The 27411-nt window shown below is 43.1% G+C and overlaps 2 protein-coding genes across 2 annotated transcripts in view; one reads left to right on the top strand and one right to left on the bottom strand.

Moving 5' to 3' along the window:
• Positions 1-27411, bottom strand: part of pck2 (phosphoenolpyruvate carboxykinase 2 (mitochondrial)) — a 235473-nt gene that overhangs the window by 36143 nt on the left and 171919 nt on the right. The window lies entirely within an intron of this gene.
• On the top strand, positions 57-4300 carry LOC113028796 (sialic acid-binding Ig-like lectin 7). The gene is made up of 8 exons (XM_026179247.1): positions 57-114; positions 280-331; positions 536-922; positions 2730-3035; positions 3119-3383; positions 3555-3635; positions 3784-3823; positions 3988-4300. The coding sequence occupies exons 2-8, from the start codon at positions 283-285 to the stop codon at positions 4228-4230; spliced, it is 1371 nt and encodes a 456-aa protein (XP_026035032.1). The 5' UTR covers positions 57-114; positions 280-282; the 3' UTR covers positions 4231-4300.

Here is a 27411-nt window from a genome sequence, read left to right as displayed (position 1 = left end):
TCTGTTTGCTTTGACATTACAACATCTAAACAGAGAAGTGTTTCACTCGCACTGCTAAAACCACACACTGACTTTTACGTTGTCGTCTCTCCTGTGTAGCAGACTGATCATTTGGTAAGAAAACATTCATTCAGTTTATTAATTTTGTGCATTGCAATGAAAAAAAAAGGCTTTATTTGATTTTTTTAGTTTTTGTTTTGTAAGTGCTTTACAAAATGAGGCAAGTTCCTGTTTTTGTGTCTTATTTGTGTAATGATTCTTTTCTTCATGTTTTTCCAGGTGATGGGTTTTATGACAGACATCATGCTACTGAGTTTCCTCATTATTCCAAGTGAGCCATCTCATTTCAGTCATTTACAGTCTGTTAGATCAGAGCAGACAGATACTTGACAAAGTCAAGAAAATGACTTTGTCAGATACTGACAGATACTTGACAAAGTCAAGTATCTGAGGATGTTGAAAGAACAAGAGACAAAAAGCAAACCCACTTCTCTTTATCTACATTTCTATATTTTCATGATATTCTGTTTTTCAGGCACTGTGGCTGCTTGTCCTCCAAACACACACCTGTTCATCACTGCACCAACAGAGATGGAGGCTCTGAGTGGATCTTGTTTACAAATCCCATGTAACTTTAGTGATGCTGGACCAGAAAAGTTTGACAGCACAAGACCTGTGTTTGCAGTGTGGATTAAAAATAATCATACTGATTTGAAAAGTCATCCAGAAAACGTGATCTTCAACAGCAGTGTGACATTTAACATCTATCCAATGAATATTACAGGAAACCTGACACAGAGAAACTGCACCACTCTGTTTTCCAATTTAATCACAAATTATACAAACACATACTACTTCAGAATTATGAACTGGCCATTCAGATCAACAGCTGTTTGTGATTCTCTTCAAATAACAATTAAAGGTAAGAAAGTTTCCTCTAATTTCTATAAACAAAGTATAATCAGCTGCAGCTTTTATTCGAAACAACTAAAAAAGAAATTATGAACAAATGTAACAGAAATGAGCACATTTAAGTGTTTTGTGTTTAGCTGGAAACTCGGAAAATTAAGACGGCTCAGGACAATAATTAGTCTTCTGGGGTCTTTATTGTGAGCAGTAAAATTGGGAATCAGTAAAAAAAACTGTAGTAAAGACAGAAAAAAAAATAAAATAAAAAACAAAAGAGAAGAAATCCTGCATACAAAGAAAAAGTCACTGTTTAAAAGCATATTTATGATTTTTTGTTATGTTTAAATTGTCACGGCAGGGTGTGCTGGTGTGTAGATGAGGTAGATCCAAAAGCAGACACGGTGAAGACAGAACTATGTTTCCAAAAATAAAGCGAGCCTTTATTGTGGCTGATGGCATGAGAACAACTCTAGAGACACACTGAAACTGGGAAAACTAAGGGGACTATGAACACTGTATAAACTAAAAGACAATGACACTCTGTGAAAAGATTATGAAATACTATGAATACAGAGTAACTAGGGATGCTATGAAACACGCTGAAACAATGAGGGTAAAACTGTAAAACCTGTGGCAAAGATAACAGACGACCTGACAAAAAACATTAAGAGACAAAGGACTTAAATATACACATAATGTGATTAGGGGGAGTGGAGACACATGAGGAAATAGCTGACTAGGATGAACATAATGATGCACAGGAAATGTAAACCAAAAACACAAAGACATGGAAACTGGACTTTCACAATAAACAGGAAAACATGACAAGACGCAGGCATGACACAAACTTGACAACATTAACCAGACAGGCAAGAAACATGACCAATAACACACAATAAACAACAAGGGGAGTTTTAACATAGGGAAAGATGACACAAAGAAATTAAGAAACAAAGGACTAATGGCAACCTAGAAATTGACTGGATGAGCTAAACTGAAACTAGAACACAAACTAATACAAAATGACACATTAACAACATACACACGGTACCCAGTACCGTGACATAAATAGTCTGGTTTCCATGGAAATTTCACAAGTTACTGTTCAACAAACTAACGTCTTGACACAAGTCTCTCTCTACATCTCTTCCCCAACCTTTCCTGCACTTACAGGGGACACAAAAGGAAGAATCCTGTCTGTTAGTGATTAAAAACTAAAACGGCATTTGCATATTTGTCACTTCTGCATGTTTCAACTGAAATAATATTTTATGATAAGACAAAGACTGAATAAAAATTGCAGTTTTTGAATGATGATTTTATTTTTAACATTTAAAAATGTTATCCAAGCCCCTGTGTTAATACTTAAATGTCTTGGCAGCAAGAACTGCAAGTGTTTTTGATAGCTGGTAATGAGTCATTCACAGTGCTATTGAAGAATTTTGGTTCCCTCTTCTTTGCTTAATAATTTTAATTCAGCTACATTTTCCAAGCATGAACAACTTGTTTAAAATCAAAGCATTACATTTAATTTTGGATTTCACGTGATAAACGTCACCTTCATTCAGGGTTTTTTTTTTTACTTTTTATTTTTTTGAGTCACAGACCATAACACAACCACCACCATCTTTTACTCAGGTTATCTTTGTCTAATATTAAACTGAATTTTAATCCGAAACTTTTAAGTGAGACAAATATGCAGGATTTCAGGAAGGAGGACAATACCTCACTTTGGTTTTTAATCCATTGTTGTGGCTGATCTTCATCTGTTTCTTGACGGTATTATTAGTTTACAAACTGTGTTTAATGTGAAACCACAGATTCTCCTTGGAGGCCCAATATTACAATCCCAGGTGATCTGAAGGAGAAGGAGTCTGTCACTATAACCTGCTCAGCTCTCACTCCCTGTCCACACTCCCCTCCTCAACTCACCTGGAATCTCACACAAGACTCTCACAGCAAAATAGAGGAAAACACAGATGGAAGCTTTACAACTAAAATCCAGCAGAACATCACTCTGTCAGACACACATGATGGAAAGAAGATCAGCTGCTCTGCCAGATATCCTGTGAACCAAGGAAACGACACCAAGACAGCAGAGACAGAAGAGACTCTCAGAGTTTCATGTAAGACAATCAGAGTTTGTTGTTGAACTGAATCTTAAAGGACAAAATGATGTATGGGATATCTCTTTCTTTTTTCTCTCCAGATGCTCCTAAAGACACCTCAGCATCCATCAGTCCAACATGTTTGGTGTCAGCAGGCAGCTGGGTGAACCTGACCTGCTCCAGCAGAGCCAAACCTCCAGTCAGCAGCTTCACCTGGTTCAAGAAGAGCAGAGATGGAGCTGTGAAAGTATCTGAAGGAGAGATTTACAGCTTCAATGTAACAGATGGAGGAGTTTATTACTGTGTGGCCACTAATGATCTGGGTAATCAGACATCAGCAGAGATTAACATGACTGTTAAAGGCCCATTGCCTAAAGAGGAAAGTATGTGCTCCCATCATTTTTTAAAAACTTTTTTGTATCTATTATATCTTTCATTTAAAAAAACTACTTCAAGTAGTAACGAAGCACAGCCTGAATCAATATGTCAACATAAAATCTTTTTTTTTTTGTTACTTCATGATTTCTGTGCTTCAACAGACAAACTGTGGCAACATATTGGCGTAATTATTGGGATCATTTTACTCTTAATCTTACTCTGCTTGATAATCTTTGTTTGGTAAGTATCACACATGAAAGTAGAAAACACATACTGTTAGTGTCAAAGATATTTTATCTGCAAATTAAAATATCTGTTTTCCAACAGATTAACTTTATTCACAATTATATTTAGTAGAGTTAATTTAACAGCCTCTTGTGTCTTCCAGCTGGTTAAAATCAAAGCATCAAAGACAACAACAGACTCAGGTAAGGGAATTAAAACAAAACAAAACAAAAATCTATCTGCAGGATAACTGACTGTTCTAGTGATTATTTACAGTAGCATCTTTGTCAGAGCAGTCTGATCATTTAATGTAACAAAAAAATAACAGAGTCAGCTTAAGGAGTATTCTATTATTTTAATTCCATAGATTCAAATAAATGAAAAGCAGGTTGTTGAAGAACCAGGAAGTAAAACAGAGGAAGTTGAAGAAAACATCCATTATAGTGAGATTAACATTTCCAAGCATCAAGCATCCTCTGACTCAGTGCAGGACAGAGGACAGGAGCAGGACACAGAGTACGCACAGGTGCAAATCAGCAAGCCAGAAAACAACTTAATACAGAGTCCTCATGTCCAGGAGGAAGTCTATAGTGAGGTGAAGAAAATTTAAAATGTTGTAAAATGACATTACTTCAGCGTCGACATACACACATGGAGCCTTTCTGTGGGTCATTTTCACAGTTCAGTGATGACAAAGAAACAACACCCTGCAACTTTTCATGTTCTGTTTTCATTTTCTTGTGTTCATGAAAAATCTGAATAAGCAGAAGTTTCAGCACTTCAATAAGGAACTGGTTTCACATGTCAGCCGATTCTGTTCTGTAAAACTGAAAATCAAAACCTACACATGCTGCAGCTTCGTTTGAGTTTTTTCTGCACTCTGCACTCAACACTTGTGTCAAGCTCACGTTTCCCAGTCTACGCCTCTCTTTTATTTTGACATTCTTGTGTTCCATGTCCAGTGTGTTTCATTTTGCTTCCCTTGTGTCATCATGTTTATTTTGTAATGGCTGTTTCCACTTCCCCCATTATCCCTCTGTGTATTTCAATCTTCTGTCTCCCTTTGTTTATCTGTTTTTATTTGTGTCATGTCACTGGAATTCTCAAGTCTCATCATGTTCATGTTTCTCAAGTCTAGTCCTAGTTCACCCAGTATAGGTAATAGTTTAGTTTTCAGCTTTGTGCGCCTCTGCCATTTGCTTTTGTATTTTTTCACGAGCCGGCTCGCTTTTTGTTAAAGAGAGGACAGCTGATGCCATTATGCATCAGACTGTCAGGGTTCATATGCCTTTTTCAGGATTCAACGTCCCTTTTCAAGCTTTTCCAGCCCCCCCCCCCCCCCCCCCCCCCCCCGTTAAAATGCATGTTTCAATTTGCATCACCTCAGTAAGGCCATTTAAACAAATCATCCTAGGTGAACTTTGTTCCTTTGTTCCCCTTTTGTTAAAAATGCACCACACAAAAATACTGCAAAAGGAAACGGTCCTCTTATATACATAGTGTATAAACTCAAAATGCACATTTCACTTAAAAGTTAAGATGTGAAAATGTGAACAAATCAACTGTTAGAGATTTTCTTCTCCTGTTGAAAAAAAAAACTAAATAAATGCGTTTTCTCATCAGATACTGATGCTTCTTTCCTGTGTGACAAAAAATAGGAGACATATGTTTGTTTGTTTGTTTTTTAAGTTAATTCCCAATAAAACTGTTCTATTGCTAACTACATTGCTGTCTGTATTATTGCTGGAGTCCTAAATGATCACCTTTGAAGTGTTTGTGCTAATAACATCATGTACAGTCAGACAGGAGAACATGGAGAACAGCACTGACTGGGAGGCTTTGGACAGATCACATAGTTCAGTTCAACATATAAGACTTTAAGGATGCACAAGCATCTACTTAAAATCTATTGAATTTATCATCTGTGTTATTATTATGTACAATTCCAATGTATCTTGTTTATCTCCCTTAAATAAACAGAAAGCCTTAAAGTATGAAATATTCATGTACAAATACACATATAAATGTGTGTACTGTCTGAGTGGCTGATTGTGCCCCACAGGCCTCAGTGTGAGCTTGAAGACATTTATAATGTTTAAGTAGTTTAATGTGCAGGTGCTGACTAGAAACATATTTTGAATGAAAGCCGGGGAACTTTGGTAGCACAGAAACAAGTGGCTATACCCTCATATTACCATTGTTTCACCCAAAGGCACCAAGTTAATACTCAAAAAAGCTGCAGCAATAAACACAAATATAAACAGTACTTGGTGACAACTTTACTTTTAGCCTTTAACCCTCTGGGGTCCAGGGTATAACTGGCCGTTTTTGACTACTTTTGATTTTGCCTCTATAGTTCACCTTTAAAAACGGTTTATCTTGCCAATCTGTTATTTTCTCATTTTGACAAACAGCATCAGCACAATTTATTTAAATTCAGACAAAATTTAAAATACGAGTAGAAAGTGATATTTTTGACTGTAAAAACCACAAGCATGTTTAACGAACATTTTCATAACTTGAAATGCAAATAGAAATTGTACATTTTTTTAAAAAAGTTTTGCAAATAACAAAGTTATATGGTACTATTTACTTAAAGATACGGCCAAGGCGTTTTTTATATAACCATTTCAAACTATTTACAGAACAATCAGGTGTTCTGCATCAAATAAGAAGGCACACAAATTATTTATGCAACTCCAAAAAATAGTTTGTGTCCACTATAACACAGATGAGAACAGCACAGGGATAAACCTGCAGGTCTGACAGCAGGTGTGTCACCTAGCGTTTACACTGCAACCTGCCTTTGGTGGCTTTTTTGCAGCAACTGTGACGTTCACTAGTAGAACAAAACAACGACTACACTACACACTAACTACACAAGACAACACACTAACTTGAGACTCCAAACATGGTAAACATCACAAATCTCTCACGTATCAAAACACTCTCTCTCTCTCTTTTGCTCACTCTCTCTCTGTCGCAGGTCACTCCTAAAACTTCCACCTCTTCCCAAGTAACCAAATGGCACATGTTGCCATGTCATTTTTTGATTGGTCGAAATGGTACATTTTTCCACCAATAGGAAAGAAGTGTTTTTTCTTTCTCTTTTTTCACTCACAAGCAAAGCGTGTTTGCTAGCGCTCTCCATAGAAAACGCCGTTTATACCGTTTCTTCCCGGAGTAAACGCCACTATTTTATTCAGAACCCCCTCCAAAAAACTTCAGATTTACATGACCTATCAACACAATTTAAAAACTGGTATATAGTTTGAAGTCCGCACGTTCGATCCAAGTTGAAATAGATACTCTGGGTCCGTCGACCCGAGAGGGTTAACCACAAAGCCTAAATTGGCTAGTTATATATTAGGCTAATGTTTAAAGCTTTCACTTGAGTAAATTAACTCACATTACTGCTAAGTAATGTTACCTAAATTCACAGCATATCCCATAATAGTGTTGCCATACTGCATCACACTCAGTGCATTTTTTTTTTTTTGTCCCGTTCGGATCTATAGCCATCAGAATTGTTGTCTTAAGGCCAAGAAAGATGCCAAGCAGATTTATTTTACCAAGTGGATCATCATGGCCTTGCCATATTGGTCCATTTGATTGACCTTTATTATAATTTTATTTATAAAGAATTCATTCTATTTTCAGTTGCTACAAACGGGACAGACATGACTGGGGGATAGGACAGGGAGAAAGAATGAAAGAAAGAGAGGGAGAGACAGAAAACCAAAGGGGAGAAGAGACGGTGAGAAGGGGGGGGGAAGAAAAAAAAACAAACAAACAAAAAAAACAAAACACCTGGGTCACCTGTATGGAGAAAAAAAAACAGAAGAGAAAGCAAACAACAAAGAGCAACATAATAAGAAAAAAAAAAGCACCATCACAATAAACCAGCTAGCAGTAGATATCAATAGTTACTAAATAATAAACGATATTGTGCAGCACGCAAGATAGACAGCGCACAATGTGCTTTGAGGCAGCAGCCAAGAAAGCTGTAGTCCACGTCTGTGAATACCCATGTGTACACCTGTGTGCATACCTGTGTGGATCAGCATGCTTGCATTCCAAAGGTTTCTCCATGTAACGATCTGCTAGGGAGTGTGGGGAGCCACAGCCCCGTCCTCCAGTGTATGAAGCAGGTATGGAGGAGATCAAAACTCCAGACATCCAGAGGCCCCCAGAACACAAGAGACCAAGGAAGACCAACAGAGGGGCAGCCGCGCCACTGTCCCAGTAATGTCCCCAGAGAGGTGGCGTCTGATACCCAACCTGACATATAGACACAGACATACAGGCACACACAGATACAAACATCCATTCCCACCCTCATGCTCTCATATGCACTTACTCCACACTCAACCGACGTGGAGACAGACATAAAGAGACGCTGTACACACGATCACACTCCCCAAGCGTACTCTACGAACCGGGTCTAGGTACCCTTGGCCCTGGAGGGGGGAACTGCACCCAGACCCAGGTGGTGTTACCCTTTTCCCTGAGGTGGGGAGAGGCAGACCGCCCCGACTCCGCAGCAGCAGGGAGGCCCCACACCCCAGACCGCAGTCGGACGGGCCAACTCCTCCTCCTAGCCCCCCCGCTCCAGCAGGCCGCAGAGAACGGGGGTGAGAGAAGACTCCAAACCTCCCTCCACCCACTCATTGTAGTGTTGATGCATGTTTGTTCTAAGGTGCAATTAAAACCCAGGAGGGCATGGAGCTACCTGCCAGAGAGCAGCAGGTAAGCACATAGTCCCTCCTGCTAGCCCTCAATGTCTATGTGTATTTAAAATTGAGAGGTGGGCAACGATGCCAGGGGTGAGGTGTACACCCTGATGGTAACTTGGACTCCGTGTATCGTGCCCACCCCCAAGATCCTATGTGTGTGTAATGAGGGTGTGAGTAATGTGAATGTCTAAGTTGTGGGATAAAATTGAGGCAGAGGCACTAAAACTTAAAACGCTGGCTCAACAGACCCAGGAACATGACAGTAAGTTAGTTTCTCTTTTCTTTCTCTTAGACTTTTAAGAGGAGGGGTGCACATCAGCAGTTTTCTTGTGTTTTTGTTTGTTTGTTTTTTGTTGTGTGTTTTTTTTCTTTATTATTGATAGGTTTGTAGCTTAAACACATGGTCTGTCAATACGTAACACCGGTCTCGCCCTCTAGCTGCCATCAGCCTAACTACACTGACCGGCTGCATTAACATCTACTGTACAATGCAATTACACCGCATCTCCCCTTTCTAGAATCAATGGGTAGACTACCATTGACTCACCAGACCTTAGAGGGTTATTCTGCGTCTGTGGCTGGAAGGTCTGGTCCTTGCTTACCTGTAAGGAGTACTATATAATGAAAATCTTAACTCTAATTAACCCGTTAAGTAACACAAATTCTCACATGCTAACTTGTCACACCTCCTGTATTTCCCAACTTCTGAACATGCATATCTGAAAAAGACAACCTTTTAGCTTTTACACTGTTACCCATATTGTGCAAACAATACTACGAAAGAGGGGTATTCTTGTATAAAACAGTCCTTTCCATCTTATCCGTTACAAGTCCAATCTGGTTGGTCTCACAACCACTCTTCCGGATCTGGTTCTGGGTGTAGATGGAAGCTCTGGAGAAACTGTCTCTGGCATGTCCGTTGAGCACTGCTCCCAGGCTTCTGCAGATTCTGGCTCCCCATTATTGCTCTCAGTTTGGTCTGGAGAGTGTTTCATGGGAACAAGATGCCGACGATTCCGCCTAATTGTCCCACGAGGTCCCTCCACGAGATATGATCGTGGTGTGGAGTGGCTGCCAATGACGGTGCCACTGGCTCTCTGGTCTGTTATCCACACTTCTTGGCCTGGAGTGAGTCTATCGAGGCTGCGTGCGCGATGACGAAGGTTATATGACTGTGCCTCTTTAGACCTCCTCTCCTTTTCCCTCCGGGCGACAACCACACTATCAGGAAGTGCAGGGTCTAGCAGAGATAGCAGTATTGGCACTGTGGTGCGAAGCCGTCTCCCCATCAAGAGTCGGGCTGGACTATAGCCATTCTGCAGTGGGGTGGCTCTGTAAGCGAGCAGAGCCAAGTGTGGATCAGCAGCTTTCCGCAATAGATTCTTGACAGTCTTAACTGCTCGTTCGGCTTCGCCATTGCTTTGGGGATATTTCGGGCTGCTTGTAATGTGACAGAAGCAATACACTTTTGCAAATGTCTCAAAAGCTGCCCCTGAAAACTGTGGCCCATTATCTGTTACCAGCTGCTCGGGATCCCATGACGTGCAAAAATCCCTTTGAGATGATGGATTGCGTCCTCTGACCTTGAAGGTGTGAGAGGGGCAATCTCAACAAATCTTGAGGCATAATCCACAACAAGAAGGTAGGTTTTCCCTCTCAGCATAAACAGATCGGCTCCTAGCTTTTGCCACGGCCGCCCCGGATACTGTGATGGAATCAGCGGTTCTGTGTGGTTTTCTCTCACTTGGCAACATGTCCGACAGTTAAGGACAAGCTCATTTATCTGCTGGCTTAGCCCTCTCCAACAACTCCTTGTCTTGAAGTGTTTCTTTTGCTTTCACTGGAGATCGTGAGAGCGTGTCAGCTGTCCACAGGTGTTTGCCTGGTACATGCGAAATCGAGTAGGAATATCGCATGAGGCGCATCCTAAAGCGTTGAATTCTGGGAGGGAGCGCATCCAGAGTTTGTGCCCCCAGCAGACTTAGCAGCGGCTTATGGTCTGTCTCCATTTGAAAGTGTTTGCCAATAAGAAAGTTGCGGAACCGCTCACAAGCCCAGCTCAGACCTAAAGCCTCTTTTTCAACCTGAGCGTATCTCTGTTCTGTTGCAGTGAGGGAGCGTGACACGTAGGCAACAGGTCTCCACTCCTCATCCCATCTTTGAAGCAACACACCCCCTAAGCCATACGATGATGCGTCCGCTGACACCTTGCAGTCACGGCTTGGGTCATACATGGCCAACACTGGCGGTGATGTGAGCACATCTTTCAGGTTCTGAAATGCTCTAGCCTGGTCCCATCTCCAGCAGTTTTTCTTAGACAGTAAGTCTCTTAGAGATTTGTCCCTCTCTGCGAGCTGTGGGATAAACTTTCCAAGCTGGTTAACCATTCCCAGAAAGCTCCTTATCTCACTCACACTTTGTGGCTTCTTCATCTCCCTCACAGCCTGGGTCTTGCTTGGGTCAGGGCTGATACTGCTGGCTAAGAGAACATGCCCTAAAAACGTCACCTGCTGTTTCGCGATGTCGCACTTGTTAATGTTTAGGGTGATGCCAGCTTTTTGGATCCTGCCCAGCACAGCGTGTAGGCGAGAGTCATGCTCCTCCTGCGTTCTGCCCAAGACCAGCACGTCGTCCATGTGGCAAACCACCCCTTCCATACCATCTGTGACCTCTGTGACCATCCTGTTCTGGAAATGCTCCGGTGCTGAAGCAATCCCAAAGGGCAGTCTCTTGAAGTAATACCGCCCAAACGGTGTGATGAAAGTGGTGTATTTGGCTGAGTTTTCCGTCAGAGGTATCTGCCAAAACCCCATGTTAGCGTCCAGCTTGCTGAATATGCTGGCACCAGTCAATCTGCCCAATGTTTCCTCCACCGATGGCAGTATGTACTTCTCTCGACACACTGACTCATTGAGGTGTGTAAGGTCGACACATATGCGTACATCTTCTGTCTTCTTCGGTACCACCACCATGCCTGAGCACCAATCAGTTGGCTCCTCAATCCTGCTGATCACCCCTAGTTCTTCCATACGGGCCAGCTCCTGCTTAACTTTGTCCATCAGAGGTAACGGGATTCTCCGTGGCATCTTCAAGGAAAAAGGTTGAGCTCCAGGTTTCAGTTTGATGTCGTACGGCTGACGTACTTCACCGAGACCACTGCACAGCTTTGGGTAGCACTTTTTAAGCGTCTCTATAGTTATGCTCTCCAGACGAGCCACAAGCTTCAGCTTGCAAATGGCAGGTCTCCCCAGCAAAGCAGTGTGCATGTGTCTGATAACAAAGACATCCTCAAGGATTTCTTTGTCTCCCTTCTTCCTCAGTGCAAGCTCACTGGCACCAACAACATCCAAACGACTCCTCCCGGGACCCAGCAGAGCCTTGGTTGGTTTGTGGAGACTGGGGGGGTGGTTGTGTCTGTAGAGCTCCTTAAACACCTTAAGGGGTAGGACTGTCACATCGGCACCTGTATCAATTTTAAATGACACGTTTTTGTTGTTTTTGCTTAAGTCGACAGTCCACGGCTCACCCTCACACTTAACACTGCCCAGGAACAAACCGTGTTCATCCTCTTCAAGCTCATGCACTGTTTTTGGTGCCCTGCATACACGCCTGTAATGTCCTTTTTTCCCACATGCATGGCATTTCACTTCATTCGCTGGACAATCCTGCTTTGAATGGGATGGAGCGCCACCACATTTCTGACAGGTTGGCCCTTTTTTGCCGTCTTCTCGGAATCCACATGTTTTAGCTTGACGACTATTAGTCTGGAGTAGTTTGGTTCTAACAGGCTTATGACTGATTTTATGCACTCTATCTACTGACTTAGCATCGCTAGCCTCAGCTCTAGAGTGACCTCGCAAGGAGGATTGTTGTCGCTTTACCTCTTCACTTTGCCTCGCCATGTTGATAGCTCTCTGCAAAGTCAAATCTGGGTCAAGCTGCATGCGTTCTGACAGCCGTTTGTCCGTGAGACCGACAACGAGCCTATATGGTATCAATTCATCATGTAGCACTCCATAGTTGCAATGTTCTGCTAGCGCATACAGTGCTGTCACAAAAACATCCACTGTCTCATTGTCTCCCTGTCGGCGCATATTGAATTTGGCGCGCTCATAGATCAGATTTTTCTTCACAATGAAAAAAGCCTGGAAACCATCACGTACCCCCTCGTACGTTGTCCTTTGCTCCGCTGTTAAACTCAGACCGCGAAGCACATCGTCCGCCTCGTCTCCCATGCAGTAAATCAACGTGTTGACTTGGTTTTCCTCCGAGCTGACGTTCAAATTACTGGTGAGACGGAATCTCTCGAACCTCCGTATCCATTTGGACCACTCCTGCGGTTTTGAAAAGTCAAAGGATTCCGGTGGCTGGATGCTGAATGTCGCGCTCAGCCCCGCCCAGCCCCGCCGGTGCTCTCTGTGCAGTCTCATCCACCATATTCTCCCCTCGTATTTCCGCGAGCTCCGCCAGACACAGGTTCATTCAGTCGAGGTTATATGGATCAGTACAGGACTTCTGACACCATGTCGTGTTATTCAATTATACGCGGGTCCACTGTACGATTCATAACCACACTTTATTTCCTTGTTCTTGCTCTGCCCCCACATAACATAACATTCTCTACAGAAACACCGGTCTCGCCCTCTAGCTGCCATCAGCCTAACTACACTGACCGGCTGCATTAACATCTACTGTACAATGCAATTACACCACAAATAGTAAATGTTAGTGATGGCCAAATGAAGCTTTCTGAAGCACTGAAGCTTGTATTGAAAAACGGTTCATTACTCGAAGCATTTCAACACAGTCCTCTCTGGTGACATCTGGTGGCCAAAATATGAAGAGCCGCTTGAATCCACAAAATAAAACCAACTGCTTCATTAAGATTCCCCACTCTACAGAGTGGAATTCTGTCTGATATTGGGCTGCCGTTGTGTTGCTTTGAACGTGTATTTTTTGGTGGTTAAAAAAATGTGGTTTATTTGTATAATAAATAATTTTGACCAGTAAACTCTTCTTGTTTAAACATGCTCCATGGTGTGATCTTTCTTTGCTTGTGACTTCTTGATGTTGGTAAATACAATAATTGAAAAATATCACATTACATATAATATACATATGATAATGTACAACACATTATGGAGTATGCTTCTGCTGTGAGGTCCTGCCTCCATGCACTTATGCAATTAACAGCTAGACGGGTATATTTATACATAATATTATATTAGGGAAATTTTCCCAGACATATTTTTGACCTGGGGGCAGAATTGATTGTGAAATGGAAAATGCTTATGAACTTGCAAATGAAAAACATGATGCATTTAAAGTAGCCCTTTTTCATTTTTATTTAAGAAGAGAATTTGTTCCATGTGCGATGGCCGAACCTGTTCCTTTTCGTGGCGATAATATCTCCTGCCTTAAGGAAAATCCCTTCACATGGCACAGAGGAGGCTGGAGTGCACAGAAACTGGTAGAGATGCAGTTTTACAGTCTACCTGGGCCCCACAAACTATCAGCTAAAGAGAATAAATAAATTCAATTGCTGCACATTTGGCAGACTAACATTATTCAGATTAATTAAACAATAAAATATATATTTTTACAACATTACATGTAAAGAGTCAAGTGGAAGTTTTTCTAAAGTTATTTAATGATATTTATATTATGGAAGCAGATTTTTGACATTTTATCTTTTTCCCGTTTTTAGATATAATAAACACGCACAAAACAAAAGCAAACGGCCAGAAACAAAGCTGGAAAACCCACCCGATTGACAAAAATCAACTCAAAATACTCCCACACAACAGAACCTCCTCTATTCCTCGCTGGCTCCAAATCTCTCAGTGGAATGATCAGTGGTTTGCTATCTGTCACCATCAAAACACTCCACAAATCCCGCAAATGATTCACTTCCTTTTAAACCATTGAATCAGCAGTTAGGTTCTAAATGAAGCTTCGGACGTCACTGATCATGTGACTCTGGCCAAACGAATCAAGCTTCGACACAGTGCTTCTGAAGCAGTGTGTTGATTTTTTTGACACAAGCACCGGAGCTTCAGCTTCAAGCGGGCCATCACTAGTAAATGTCAAGGTGAATCATGTGACACCTGTCGGACCCACGTGACCGTAATCGCACAGACCCGCAAAGCTGTGAATCCTGTACCAGACGGAGGGCAGTATGAATAAAAGTATCACCACTACAAGTGCAATCAACTGTACTAATATGACTCTTCCTGAGCCGCAAACAGAAATGTCAACATATACCAGGCAGGAATGTAGCTGTGTCCGCAGCAAATCATATATACATTTGCAACGGTTATCACACCTGCCATGTCAAATATTTTAAAGGGGATATTTTAAAGCGCCCTGAGACGACTTTTGTTGTGATTTGGCGCTATCTAAATAAAACTGAATTGAATTGAATTAAAAATATGACAGAGAACCCCCTGACCCCAACCTAGGGCCTGATAAAGTAAATGTTTTGCCCCAGTCAGTGCTGCCCCCATCCCGCAATAAACCGTTTTGCCTGACATTTCAAGGTTCAAGGTTCAAGGTTCTTTATTTGTCACATGCATAGTTATACAAGTTTATACAAGTATAACACACAGTGAAATGTAGCCTGACACGCTCCTCGACATGTGCAAAAATTGGGGGGGGGGGTGTAGAGGAAGAACATTATATATATATATACATACATACAGTATTATACACTGGGTGAATGTGCAGTAGTAGCAGCAAGCAGGTGAATTCTGTACATTTATATGAATAGACATCTAACTATTTTACAGGATAGACAATATAAGCATATTTAAAATTAAAGGAATTGAAATGTACATTGTGCCTTGGTTTAGTGTCTGGAAGAGAGTCCTGTCTCAGTCAATTATAGATGATGTGAGAGGGCGGGTGTGTGTGTTTAGGGCACGGATGGCTTGGGGATAGAAGCTCCTCTTGAGTCTCTCTGTCCTTCCCCGGAAGATGCGGAACCTTCTACCAGATTGCAGAAGTTGGAACAGTTTGTTGCCAGGATGGGACGGGTCCTTCAGTATCTGCGCTGCTCTAGTCCGGCATCTCCTGGTGTAGGTGTCCTGAAGCGGGGGGAGAGCAATCCTGCAGCAGCGTTCTGCTGTACGGATCACTCTCTGGAGAGCTTTTTGGTCCTTCACACAGCTGTTCCCAAACCACGATGTCATGTTCTGTGTGAGGATGCTCTCCACAGCGCCTGTATAGAAAATCCTGAGGATCTTTGGAGAGACCCTGAACTTCCTCAGTTGTCGTAGGTGATACAGGCGCTGCCTAGCCTTTTTGGTCTGGACCTGAATGTGGGCAGCCCATGTCAGGTCTGAGGAGATGTGGACACCAAGATACTTGAAGGACTGCACCCTCTCCACTGGAGCTCCATTGATGATGATGGGCTTGTAGTCTCTGTGCTGACCCCTTCTGAAGTCCACCACCAGCTCCTTGGTCTTGCTGACGTTCAGCTGGAGGTGGTTGTCCTGGCACCACGATGCCAGATTCTTCACTTCATCCATGTAGGCCGCCTCATCGTTGTTGGAGATGGCACCCAACACCACTGTGTCGTCAGCAAACTTCACAATGGTGTTGGAACCATGGGTGGCCACACAGTCTGAAGTGTAGAGGGAGTAGAGCAGTGGCGAGAGGACACATCCCTGAGGTGCTCCTGTGTTGATGGTGATGCTGTTGGAGAAGCACCTGCCCACCCTCACCACCTGAGTTCTGCCAGTGAGGAAGTCCAACACCCATGCACACAGATGGCTGTTAAGTCCCAGATCCCTCAGCTTTGTGAACAGTCTGCAGGGCACTATTGTGTTAAACGCTGAACTGTAATCAACAAACAGCATTCGCACATAGTTACCCTGTTTCTTGTCCACGTGGCTGAGAGTGGTGTGTAGGACGTGGGCGATGGCATCCTCTGTGGATCTGTTGGATCTGTAGGCGAACTGCAGCGGATCTGTGGTGTCTGGGATGGAGGAGGAGATGATGATGTTCTTCAGCAGCCTCTCAAACACCTTCATTACTACCGAGGTCAGTGCAACTGGCCGGTAATCGTTCAGGGATGAGGGTTTGCTGTTCTTGGGCACAGGGATGATGGTGGATCTTTTGAAGCATGTGGGGACCACAGACTTCGCCAGGGACTCGTTGAAGATGTAAGTGAACACACCTGCTAGCTGGTCAGCACAGCAGCGCAGCAGACGGCCGGTGATGCCGTCTGGCCCCGCCGCTTTCCTTGTGTTCACTCTCCTCAGTGCCGCTTGGACGTCATGCTCCGCGATGCTGGTCACCGGTCTCTCGCTGATGACGTCACTGTCCTCGGTAGTCAGGCGGTAGATAGCATTAGCCGCCTGGCTAACCTCGAAACGGGCGTAGAACTGATTCAGCTCGTTGGTGAATGCAGAGTCGGCGTTGATCGGCGCAGTGTCCCTGGCTTTGTAGTCCGTAATGGTGCGTAGTCCGTGCCACATACTCCGTGTGTCGCCCTGGTGGAAGCGGGACTCCACACGTTCCCGGTACCGGCGCTTGGCATCTCTCACCGCGCGCCGCACGCCGTATGAGGCCGCTTTGTAGGCGCTCATATCGCCAGTGGTGAGACCCGCGTTGTAGGAGGCGGTCCTGGCGTTTACTGCAGTGCGGATCGATCTGTCCATCCACGGTTTCTGGTTTTGGAATGTGGTGACTCTCGCAGTGGGGATAATCTCCTCCGCTAGCATGTTGACGAAGCATACTGCTACTTCCGTAAACTCGTTGATGTCGACTGCGCATGCTCTGAACATGTCCCAGTCTACGTCGTTGAGTGCGTCCTGTAGCGTAGCTTCTGATTGGGCAGTCCACCGTTTTACCTCCCTCTTGGTCACGTCTTCCCTCCGTATGCTTTGTTTATACTGGGGGATGAGGAAGATGGCGTTGTGGTCAGACTTCCCAAAAGCCGGGTGTGAGACAGCTTTGTAGCCCTGCTTGTATGGCGTGTAGCAGTGATCCAAAATCCGATCCCCTCTCGTTGGACACGAGACATGCTGGTAAAAGTTTGGCATGACTTGTCTGAGGTTCGCTTTGTTAAAGTCTCCTGCTACAATGAGGGCTGCGCCCGGGTCCTTGTTTTGAAGCGAGCTCAGCACATCATGTAATTCGGACAAAGCCATACCTGTGTCCGCTTGGGGTGGGATGTAGACCGCCGTGGCGATGACTGAGGTGAACTCACGGGGCAGATAGAAAGGGCGGCACTTAATGCTCAGGAACTCCAGATGTGGCGAGCAGCCGCTGGAGAGAGTAGAAATGCTCCTGGCATCACACCACTTTCTGTTTATCATGAAACACACTCCCCCACCTTGGGTTTTGTTCGACTCTGCCGTTCTGTCCGCGCGGAGCACAAAGAATGAATCCGACGGAGTTACGGCCTGGTCCGGCACGGTGGGGGTCAGCCATGTCTCCGTGAAGCACAGAATGTTGCAGTCCCTCATGTCACGTTGGAAGGTGACCCTTGCTCTTAGGTCATCGAGCTTGTTCTCCATGGATTGTACATTGGCCAGTAGGATACTGGGCAGTGGTGCGCGATGCGCCTGCTGTCTCAGTCTGTTCCTAATACCAGCGCGTTTTCCCCGGCGCTTCTTTGTTCTGTGCCTCGGATGAGCGGCCCGTCCTTTGTTGTTCTCCGCGCCACGTAGAATCTCTGGCGGCCAGGAAGGGTCAGGTTTAAAAGTGTCCAAGATTAGATGTGCAACCTTGGCACCGATGTTTACAAGTGATCTGCTGTCAATACTATAAGACTAGAGGATTTTGGGATGTAAACCAGAGCAAAAAATAGGTAAAAAACAAGAAAAGTGGATAGTCGGAGCGGAGCGGTCAGGAAGGCGTCTGGACGTGGCCGCGCCATCTTTTCAACATACATACATACACATTTCAGTGTGTATGTCCCATACAGCTGTATATGCTGAACAGACAGCAAACGGAGAACTGCTAAAACAGAAGTGCAGGATGGTGGGGAATGTAATCCAATGTCATGCTGCATTACAGGGACCAAGGAGCAGATGGCAGACCTCATCCGACTCCGCCGTGACAATAAGCACCTGTTCACGGGTGCGAAACACTCAGCCGCAGTGGGTTGGAGGTACAGCAACAGTATGAGGCACAAGGGACAGTGAACTTTCTGCCCTGTGGTCCTAATCCAGTACATCCTGCTGTGGATGCCATAAACAGAATGACCTGATATACATGTGCTCTCATATTTTGTCTGTCAGTGAAATCGTGGAGAAGATGGATCTGGCGGGGAAAATATCCCTTGTGCAGGCCAAACGCAAATGAGAGAACCTGAAGAGGAAAAACAAAGTATGTACAGTGATAGTGACAGATGTAGCTGCACACGGAACACTGAGAAGTCACCTATGTAAACCTGCAATATTGCTGTTGTAGCCAACTGCCACTTGTGATGTACTCTGCCCTTAGGAGAGCAAGTATCAAGCGACAGGCGAGGGTGCAAGTGGGAAGCCCACTGCCGCAACATGGCCCTGGTTTGGTGCCATGGATGAGGTGCTAGGACAGAGGCCCTCCACCAGGCCACATGTCCTAATCGCCTCCATCCAGGAGGACACACCAGGGCCCAGTGCAGCAGTGGGCAACCCACTCCCACACCAGGAGGGGCAGGAGGATGAGGAGCCGCCTGAGGCACGGGTGGCGAAAAGGAGGAGGGACGGGGAGGATGAGCTCATTGCCCTAATAAAAGAGGACATGGCTCAGCAACGCCAAATGGAGGAACAGAGAGCAGAGAGGATGGACAGGCTGATAGGTGTCCTCGAAAAGCTAGTGGAGCAGAAAAAGGACTGAGTCGTGTCCAAAGACAGCCACTGTACATAGTTGCACTTTATTTATGCTGGCGCTCCAACCTTTGTTTTGCACAAACATGATTATTTTAGTTGTGTAAATAAAACAGCCAGAACATCCAAACTGTGAGTGCATGTCTGTCACAAACTACATAACACAATTTCAGGGGACCTGACCTATTGCACATGCCAAATTGTGAAAATAAAAACAGTGCAACGTAAAACACAACATGATTGTGGGAAATGCACTGCCCACTGTGGTCCAGGATAAACCTGAGTGTGCCAGCATGCACATACATCATCAACCAGGCCTGACGTTTGCCTGAGCAGGGAGTCACGGGCAGTGCTGCTTGGTCCACTGGACCAGGACCAGAGAGATGAGGGAGGTGCCACAGGTAAGACCCCCGGTTCGCATAGCCAGGTACTGAGTGGAGCATCCCACAAAGGCGTCCCCAGATGTTGCTCAGGCATGCTCATTCCCACTGTCCACCGCATCATCCTCCACTTGGGTCTGCAGGGCTGGTGAAACTGACAGCTGCCATGTCACTGGATTGTAATCATGGCAGTGGGAAAACGACATGGTAACAACAAGCATGTTAATACAGATCTGTCACGTGAAATCCCAGCACTGTGCAGATGCACCACTAAGGGCTACTTGCCTGATGACAATAATCGTGGTCAGGGGGTACTTCCTCCAGGGCAGACACCTCAGGACGTGGTCTGTGTCCATGTTGCCGATCGGGAGGGGTGGTACGGGCAGGCACAGCTGGTGACGCAAATTCAAAGGGTAGACCGTCTCATTTCACGAGCCTCTCACCTCCGCATTTCCCGTACTTATAGTACGCACCGTCCGTAGTACGCGTACTGAGCGTACTTCAAGCGTGCGGTCTCTAAATTGGGACACAGCCTGTGCGTTTCTGTTCATTCTTTGTCAGGTCATCTGTTATTCACGTTATGTTCTCCACGCCATGTTTCCAACTTTCATGTCCAGGTTTTTCTTGTCGTTTGTTTAGTTCACCCATTTAGGTTACTGTTACATTACATTTAGGTTAATGCTAGTTTTTCTTCAGTTTGCCTTGCCCTTTGTTTGTACCCTTTTTACCAGCCTCATTAAACAGCTCGCCTTTTGTTAATACTCGAGTTTTGGTTCCAAGTTCCTTTCGTGTCTGCATTTTGGGTCCTCTTCGTAACTCCATACAGTCTGGCGGAGGCAGACTGTACTTACAGTGGGTTCCAAGGAAAGAAACACATAAACGGGCAAATAAAAATGACAGTAAAGTAACATTTGGACCGGTGGTCACAGATAATAATCCTTCAGATTATGAAATTAGGGTCATGATTTCCTGGTTGTTTTAGATAGCTCCAAAATTAGTCCCAATATTTATCTTTGTCTTCTGTATCATTTTTAAGTTTATTCAGCATGGACTCATAGGACGCAGTTCTAATCCAGTCTTTCAGCTCAGGACGTACTGTACTGTACTGTAGTGTCTAATTTGCAAATATCTCCAAAAACTTTCCTTCCCGTTCCAATTTGTATGTTTGGACAAGATCTATATAGGACATAAATTCCATCTTTAAATAAGTCACCAACAACATTTATGCCATGAGACTTCCACAATTTCCAAAACACAGTTTGTTTTTTTCCCCCTATACAAATAGCTGGATTGTTCCAAAGAGATAAGTAAAACTGCACACGAGGTGATATTTTAAGAATTCTATGTATATTGAGCCATACACGGCTAGAGTGAAGCAAAATTAGGTTCGTTGAAGTGCGGCTTTGAGAGAGCATACTTTTGAATCGAGAGGAGTATAAATCTCAGACTCTATACTTAACCATTCCTGTCCAGCTTGATTTTTTCCCGAGTAATTAACCAGTTTTGCCCCTCAATGAGATTTTTAATTTGCCCCATTTTTCTATATTTGTTTTTATTTTTAGTCGTATTCAGTCAAAATTGAGTTGGGGTAGGACCTCCATAACTGGGCTTGGCCTAATCCTGAGATACTTCATCCCTCTAGGTACCCATTTAAAATTGAATTTTTCTACCATGTATGGATAACATAGTGGGGATAGTGGCATTACTTCAGACTTTCCCCAGTTAATAGTATAACCTGACACCTCAGAAAATGCCTTTATGGTGTCCATTAAACGCGGCACTAAGGAGAGTTGAAGTTTGCAGACGACACAACTGTGGTTGGTCTCATCACTGACAACGATGAGTCTGCCTATAGAATGGATGCGGAGCAGCTTGGAGTGTGGTGCAGATCCCACAATCTCACTATCAATGTCGACAAAACAAAAGAGATAGTGATCGATTTCAGGACGGCTGGCAGAGATCACCACACCGACCTCACCATAGATGGTGCTGCTGTGCAGAGGGTCAGCAGTGTTAAGTTCCTGGGTGTACACTTTGCTGATGACCTGTCCTTCTCCATTAAGACCACAGCAGTTATCAAAAAAGCACTAAAGTGTCTCCACTCCCTCAGGAGACTCAGGAAAGCAGGACTCTGCACACTTCATCTCACAACTTTCTACAGAGGCACAATTGAAAACATCCTGACGCAAAGTTTTAAAGCTAGGTTTAGCAGGTGCAAGTCCTATGAGAAGCGTCAACTTAATAGGATTGTTAAGACTGCCAGGAGGATTGTTGGTGCCCCTCTCTCACCGCTTGAGGAGATCTGCAACCAGCGCTGCACACGCAGAGCTATCTCCATCATCAGAGACTCCCACCACCCCTCTCATGGCCTGTTCTCACTCCTGCTGTCTGGCAAGAGGTACAGGAGCATCAACAGCAGAACCACCAGGATGCTGGAAGGATTCGTTGCACAAGCCGTGAGACTGATAAATGGTCTGTGCCCCCTCCCCACCCACACACCCATTCACACAGCTACACTCTGAGATCAACAAGCAGATTGTGTTGCCCCTATCCACACACACACACACACACACACACACACACACACACACACACACACACACACACACACACACACACACACACACACACACACACACAAAATACACTCCCCAGATACACACACTACCTAATTTATTCCATCCCCTACTATGAAAGGACTGATGCTATCTACCCAAGCGAATGTGACTGGAGTTTGTTTTAGAACTTAAATTTTATGCTATTTATGCCTTTTTTGCTGCTCCTTTTTTAAAACAAATTTTTTGAAACTGTATTTACTCTTTTTAAACTGTACTTATTCTTTTTAAACTGTATTGCTTATTGCACTGTAGAGGCTGGTGAGAAACAATATTTCGTTTCAATCTTCTTGTCATAATGGCAAGAATATCATCAGCATAGAGGAGAAGTTTGTTTTCTTGCTGCCCACCTATCACACCTTTAATTGATGTAATACTCACTGCCAATGTTTCTATAAAAATTAAGAACTTAAAGAACAGCCCTGATGAGTTCCACGTGACAAACTAAAAAGGGTGAAATCATACCATTTGATATTACCGCCGCCTTTGGTTCTTTGTATAGCAAAGTAACCCAGTCTAGAAAATCTGGACCTAACCCACACTGCAACAAGATTATAAAAACTTTGTCAAAAGCCTTCTCCAGATCTAAGGAGAAAGCTGCTATTGGGGTATCTTTAGACTGGCTCAGCCACATCAAATGGAGTAGCTTTCGTATGTCATCTGAGGGAGAACATGTTTTCATAAATCCTTTCTTATGCTGTGTGATTTTTATTACTATTAATGGTAAATGGCCTGTATTTGTATAGCGCTTTACACAAGTGCATCCACCCATTCACACACACATTCACACACTGGTGATGGCAAGCTACATTGTAGCCACAGCCACCCTGGGGCGCACTGACAGAGGGAAGGCTCTGACCACCACCAGTAGGCAACGGGTGAAGTGTCTTGCCCAAGGACACAACGACCGAGACTGTCCAAACCAGGACTCGAACCGGCAACCTTCCAATTTCAAGGTGAACTCCCAACTCTTGAGCCATGATCGCCCCACATTATTGCTATTAATGAAGGCTACTCACCAGCGAGCTCACATTTGTTAGCTGGCTTTAGTTGTGGTTAGTTCATAGACTGCAGACTCTTAGGCCATTTCTCAGTTCTCAAGTACGCAAATCCGTACTCGCATTTTCGCTTGTCTGGACTTCGGAAGTCGAGATTTCCCCAGAACACAGCGCGATCGTTCTACAACTGGAACGGCAGTGTAATTGATGACATTACAGTTCCGGAGTCTTTCCTGCCATCGCCTCTTAGTTAAACTGTCATTAATATTTGCAATACAAAATGGCACATGACATAAAAACATTTACACATGATGTGGTAGATTTCTTTAAGCAAAAAAAAGAGAATTTACGTATCATATGTTTTATAATATCTAATAACACTCATACAGTTAAGCACTATGATTTTGTGACAGAAACACAAACTTAATCTCTTTAGTATACATGTATGCCTGAATAAAAACAAACAGGTGAGATGTTAGAACAATTTTCTTTTTAGTTTAGTAAACATTCAAAACCTACAATAGACAGCTGGGGTTTAGAAGAGAACTGAACAAATATTTAAAATATAATCTGATCATTTTTGGAGCAGCCTTCAGAACCTCCAAGTATTAACATGTTGTTTTTAGACTTGATGGATAGCAATAACAACCTGCTAGCTGCAATCATGTGCAGTGCCACATGATTATTAACGGACAAAAAGAAAACACGTTACCTCTTCGACATATCAATGGCTGTGAACAAAGAGAAACTTACATGAGTAAATAACTCATGAAATAATAAAGTTACGTTGAAACCAAGCACACCATTGTTTTTCTAGTGACATTACCAAAAAGTTTGATGTGTCACATGGCCCTCTTCTTATTGAAAAAACAAAAGTTGTATCCAAGATGGCCGACTTCTAAATGGCCACCATGGTCACCACCCATATTTGAGGAGTTTGCCCCCTCACATATACTAATGTGCCACAAACAGGACTTTAATATCACCAACCATTCCCATGTTATTACGGTGTATCCATATAAATGGCCCACCCTGTAGAGACACGGCACCAGGAACACAGGGGAGGCATAGAAACTGAACAGAAAACCTAGAAACCAGAAACTATAAATACAATACAAACAAAAAACAATAATTCAAAGAATAAACTTAAACCAAGAACACAAAGACTGGGTCACCAGTTCCAGTGCCGTGACAAAATGTGTTTTACAGTTTAGCAAAATTAAACGAACAACATTCTGCCGCTTTTTAAGCTTAGTTTTCTGTAGTAACTTCATCCAACTGTTTTCAGGTGATTCCTTGTGGTCATATGTAATTTGATTAAACAGAAGTTGAATCAGGAACTGATTTTCACAAAAAACAAATAGTTCTGCAAAATTTAGTCTCCACATACTTCAGCTGTTTAAATTTGTGTCATCATGTTCATATAGGATTTCTATAAAAGCATGCTTTTTGTGCTCTTGAGGAATTTTTTATTTAATTTGGGGCAATCTTGAAATAAATGTCTGGAATGTGGGGTGGTTGATGTCAGCAAGCTACCAATTTAAACATCGCATCAGATAAGTGTAAATGATACTGGCTCTGTATTTACTTGGTATTGGATCAAAGCCAAAAATTTGTAGTGTGGCGCAGCACTGTTGTGAATGAAAGAAAGTGTGAATGTTGAATGTTTTTGTTGAAATGTCCAGGCAAGTATATATATGTTAAATGACAAGATATACATGTTCAAATCACATGAATTAACAGAAAGCTTCAGGTTCTTGATTTCTATATTACAATTCTTCAAAATTAAACAATACGAACAAGTAGTCTGATGTCTTGTAGTAATTATGGAGCTATAATTTGAAATACAACAAAGTATCGGTATTGGAGCCGTATCGTTGATACCACCCTGAATTTTGCTTTGTATCGCACATAACTAGCCCATATCAGTTTGATATTGTCCCCCATTAAACTCTGATATGTTTTCAGTCTCCCTTTAATGTTTTTGAGCAGTGTATAAAATGCTCTGAAAAAGTGTTTCCTCCCTTCCTGATTTCCAATTTTTTGTATGTTTGTCGCACTTAAATGTGTTAACATAACACAAGTAAACACAAAATGCAATCAAGCATTTGTGATAACTAGCAATGTCTTTTTAGCAGTTGTCTTTTATGAAGCTTTGGAGGAATTTTGGCCCACTCATCTTTGCAGAATTGTTCCAATTCAGTCACATTGGAGGGTTTTTGAGCATGAACTGTCTGTTTAAGGTCATGCCACACCATCTCAGTGTCATTAAGTTTACTCTTTGACAAGGCCTTAAAAAGCTCTTTATTTTGTTTCTTTTAAGACATTCAGAGGCAGACTTGATGGTTTACTTTTGATAATTGCCCTGCTGCAAAACCTGTATGCTTCAGCTTCTGGTCATGAACAGATGACCAGACTTTGTACTTCAGAAGAACAGAGATAGAGCTGTGAATCTGAAGTATCTGAATATTAAACGGGGGTCTAACCCTATACAGTGGAACCCCGACTTACGAATACCCCATTTAACGAAAAATGGCACTTAAGGGCAATATTTCTGCCCGTGAAACGGCAAAATGCCCGCGTAACGAAATTCTCTGGCTCTGATTGGCTGAGCCCAGAATGCCTACAATGCCCACAATGCCTTCCGAATCATGTGGCAACCCCCTTGGCTTTCGTACTGGTGCTTCGCTGTTCCACTTGAACGACGTATTGTTGTTGCAGTTAGCAATTAGCCTATAGCCTATCGTTCACTCAAAAGGCGCGATGGGTGCTTCGACTTACGAAACTTTTCGACTTACGAAAGACCCTCGGTAACAAATTAATTTCGTAAGTCGGGGTTCCACTGTATAGGAAATTGTGACAGAAACTTTTTCCTGCACTTCTGTGAACTGTTATACACAAATTTTTAGGTTTTTAGTTTTATTTATGATGTAAATGTCTTCATTAATATAAAGCATCACACACCATTTAATAGTTTAACATCTACTGTGATATAATACAGTGGAGCCCTCTGGCATTTTATATTGCCTCCACATATTTTCAGTTGTCTCTCTATGGGTGTGATCCTTTCTCTAAAGAAAAACAAACCCTGCTCCTGCTGCAGGTAGAGCTGGGCGATATAAGATTTTTTCATATCACGATATGTTTTTTTCATTTCAGGCGATAACGATATCTATCACGATATAAGCCAAATAACTATATTTGTAAGATTTAAATGTGCCGTTGCTCACAAGTAAAATGCGAAATAATCAGCAGCTTGTTTTTATTTAAATATTTATTTCCCATAATAACTGACTAACTTTTGTCAATATCAAATAAACTGAGAACTAAAAGGAAATTCTCAATCTCTCCTTGTTGTATAGCTGAGCTTTTCAAACAGTTTTAACAGTTACTTTAGTCTGACAAAAGCCGAATGACGAATTAGCGCTTCCAGTCAGAGACTGAGGCTACGTCCACACGTACACGGGTATTTTTGAAAACGGAGATTTTCCGTTTCTACACTGCAGAGAGTAGAATTAACAGTAACAGTATTGTAGAAATTCATTTCACCGAAACAATAACGTGGCGCACAGTGTGACGCATGTACCAGTTTATTGTATTTCCAGACTTGCTTTCGGCACAATTTACAGTGCACGCTACTCTGTTTTTTGTCAGACTTGAAATAGCCGAAATACCTTAACACTACGGAACTTCTATGGCTCTTCCGTTCGACAATCTCCCCGGCATTGGAACCATCATCTGTTTTCTCCTCGGTAACCTTCGGTCACGCTCGGTTGATTTTTCTAGTCGGCACACTCATTTCCTCCATTACGCGCTGGCTCCATTACCCGCTGGCTGCTTCCCAAACAAACACACGTGCGGCTTGGCACTTGTGCTGTACGTAACAAGTCACGCGACGTGACGCTGCAGCTGTGATTGGTTCGGCTCTGCGCTACTTAATTTGGATTGGCTGACCTTTTTTTTTTAAGAGGACAAGAGCGGCGAGGTCTATCGCGATAGTTTAATTTCTCTATCGAGTAAAAGTTATATCGCGATACATATCGTTATCGTTCTATCGCCCAGCTCTAGCTTCAGGTATTACCATGTTAATGTTAGTTAGAAAAACTGCTTTAAATCCTGTTTGGACATTAGACTTTAATGTTGCTTAGACTTTAATAAAGATGTAACTGGTTAGTATATGATGTATTTGATGACTGATATGGTATGAAATTTACACTTCAGTGGTTTTCTTCTCTTCAG

This window comes from Astatotilapia calliptera, chromosome 9 (genome assembly GCF_900246225.1).
Source record: "Astatotilapia calliptera chromosome 9, fAstCal1.2, whole genome shotgun sequence".
NCBI lineage: Eukaryota > Metazoa > Chordata > Actinopteri > Cichliformes > Cichlidae > Astatotilapia > Astatotilapia calliptera.
The sequence above is the reverse complement of the archived record's forward strand: the minus strand, read 5'-3'. Positions and strand labels throughout refer to the sequence as shown.

Bases quoted from the DNA above. Each gene is read 5' to 3' on its own strand.
- LOC113028796 (XM_026179247.1), top strand. From the start codon at position 283: ATGGGTTTTATGACAGACATCATGCTACTGAGTTTCCTCATTATTCCA. The intron at 923-2,729 runs GTAAGAAAGTTT...GTGAAACCACAG, and splicing joins TCTTCAAATAACAATTAAAG to ATTCTCCTTGGAGGCCCAAT. The intron at 3,036-3,118 runs GTAAGACAATCA...TTTTCTCTCCAG, and splicing joins AGAGACTCTCAGAGTTTCAT to ATGCTCCTAAAGACACCTCA.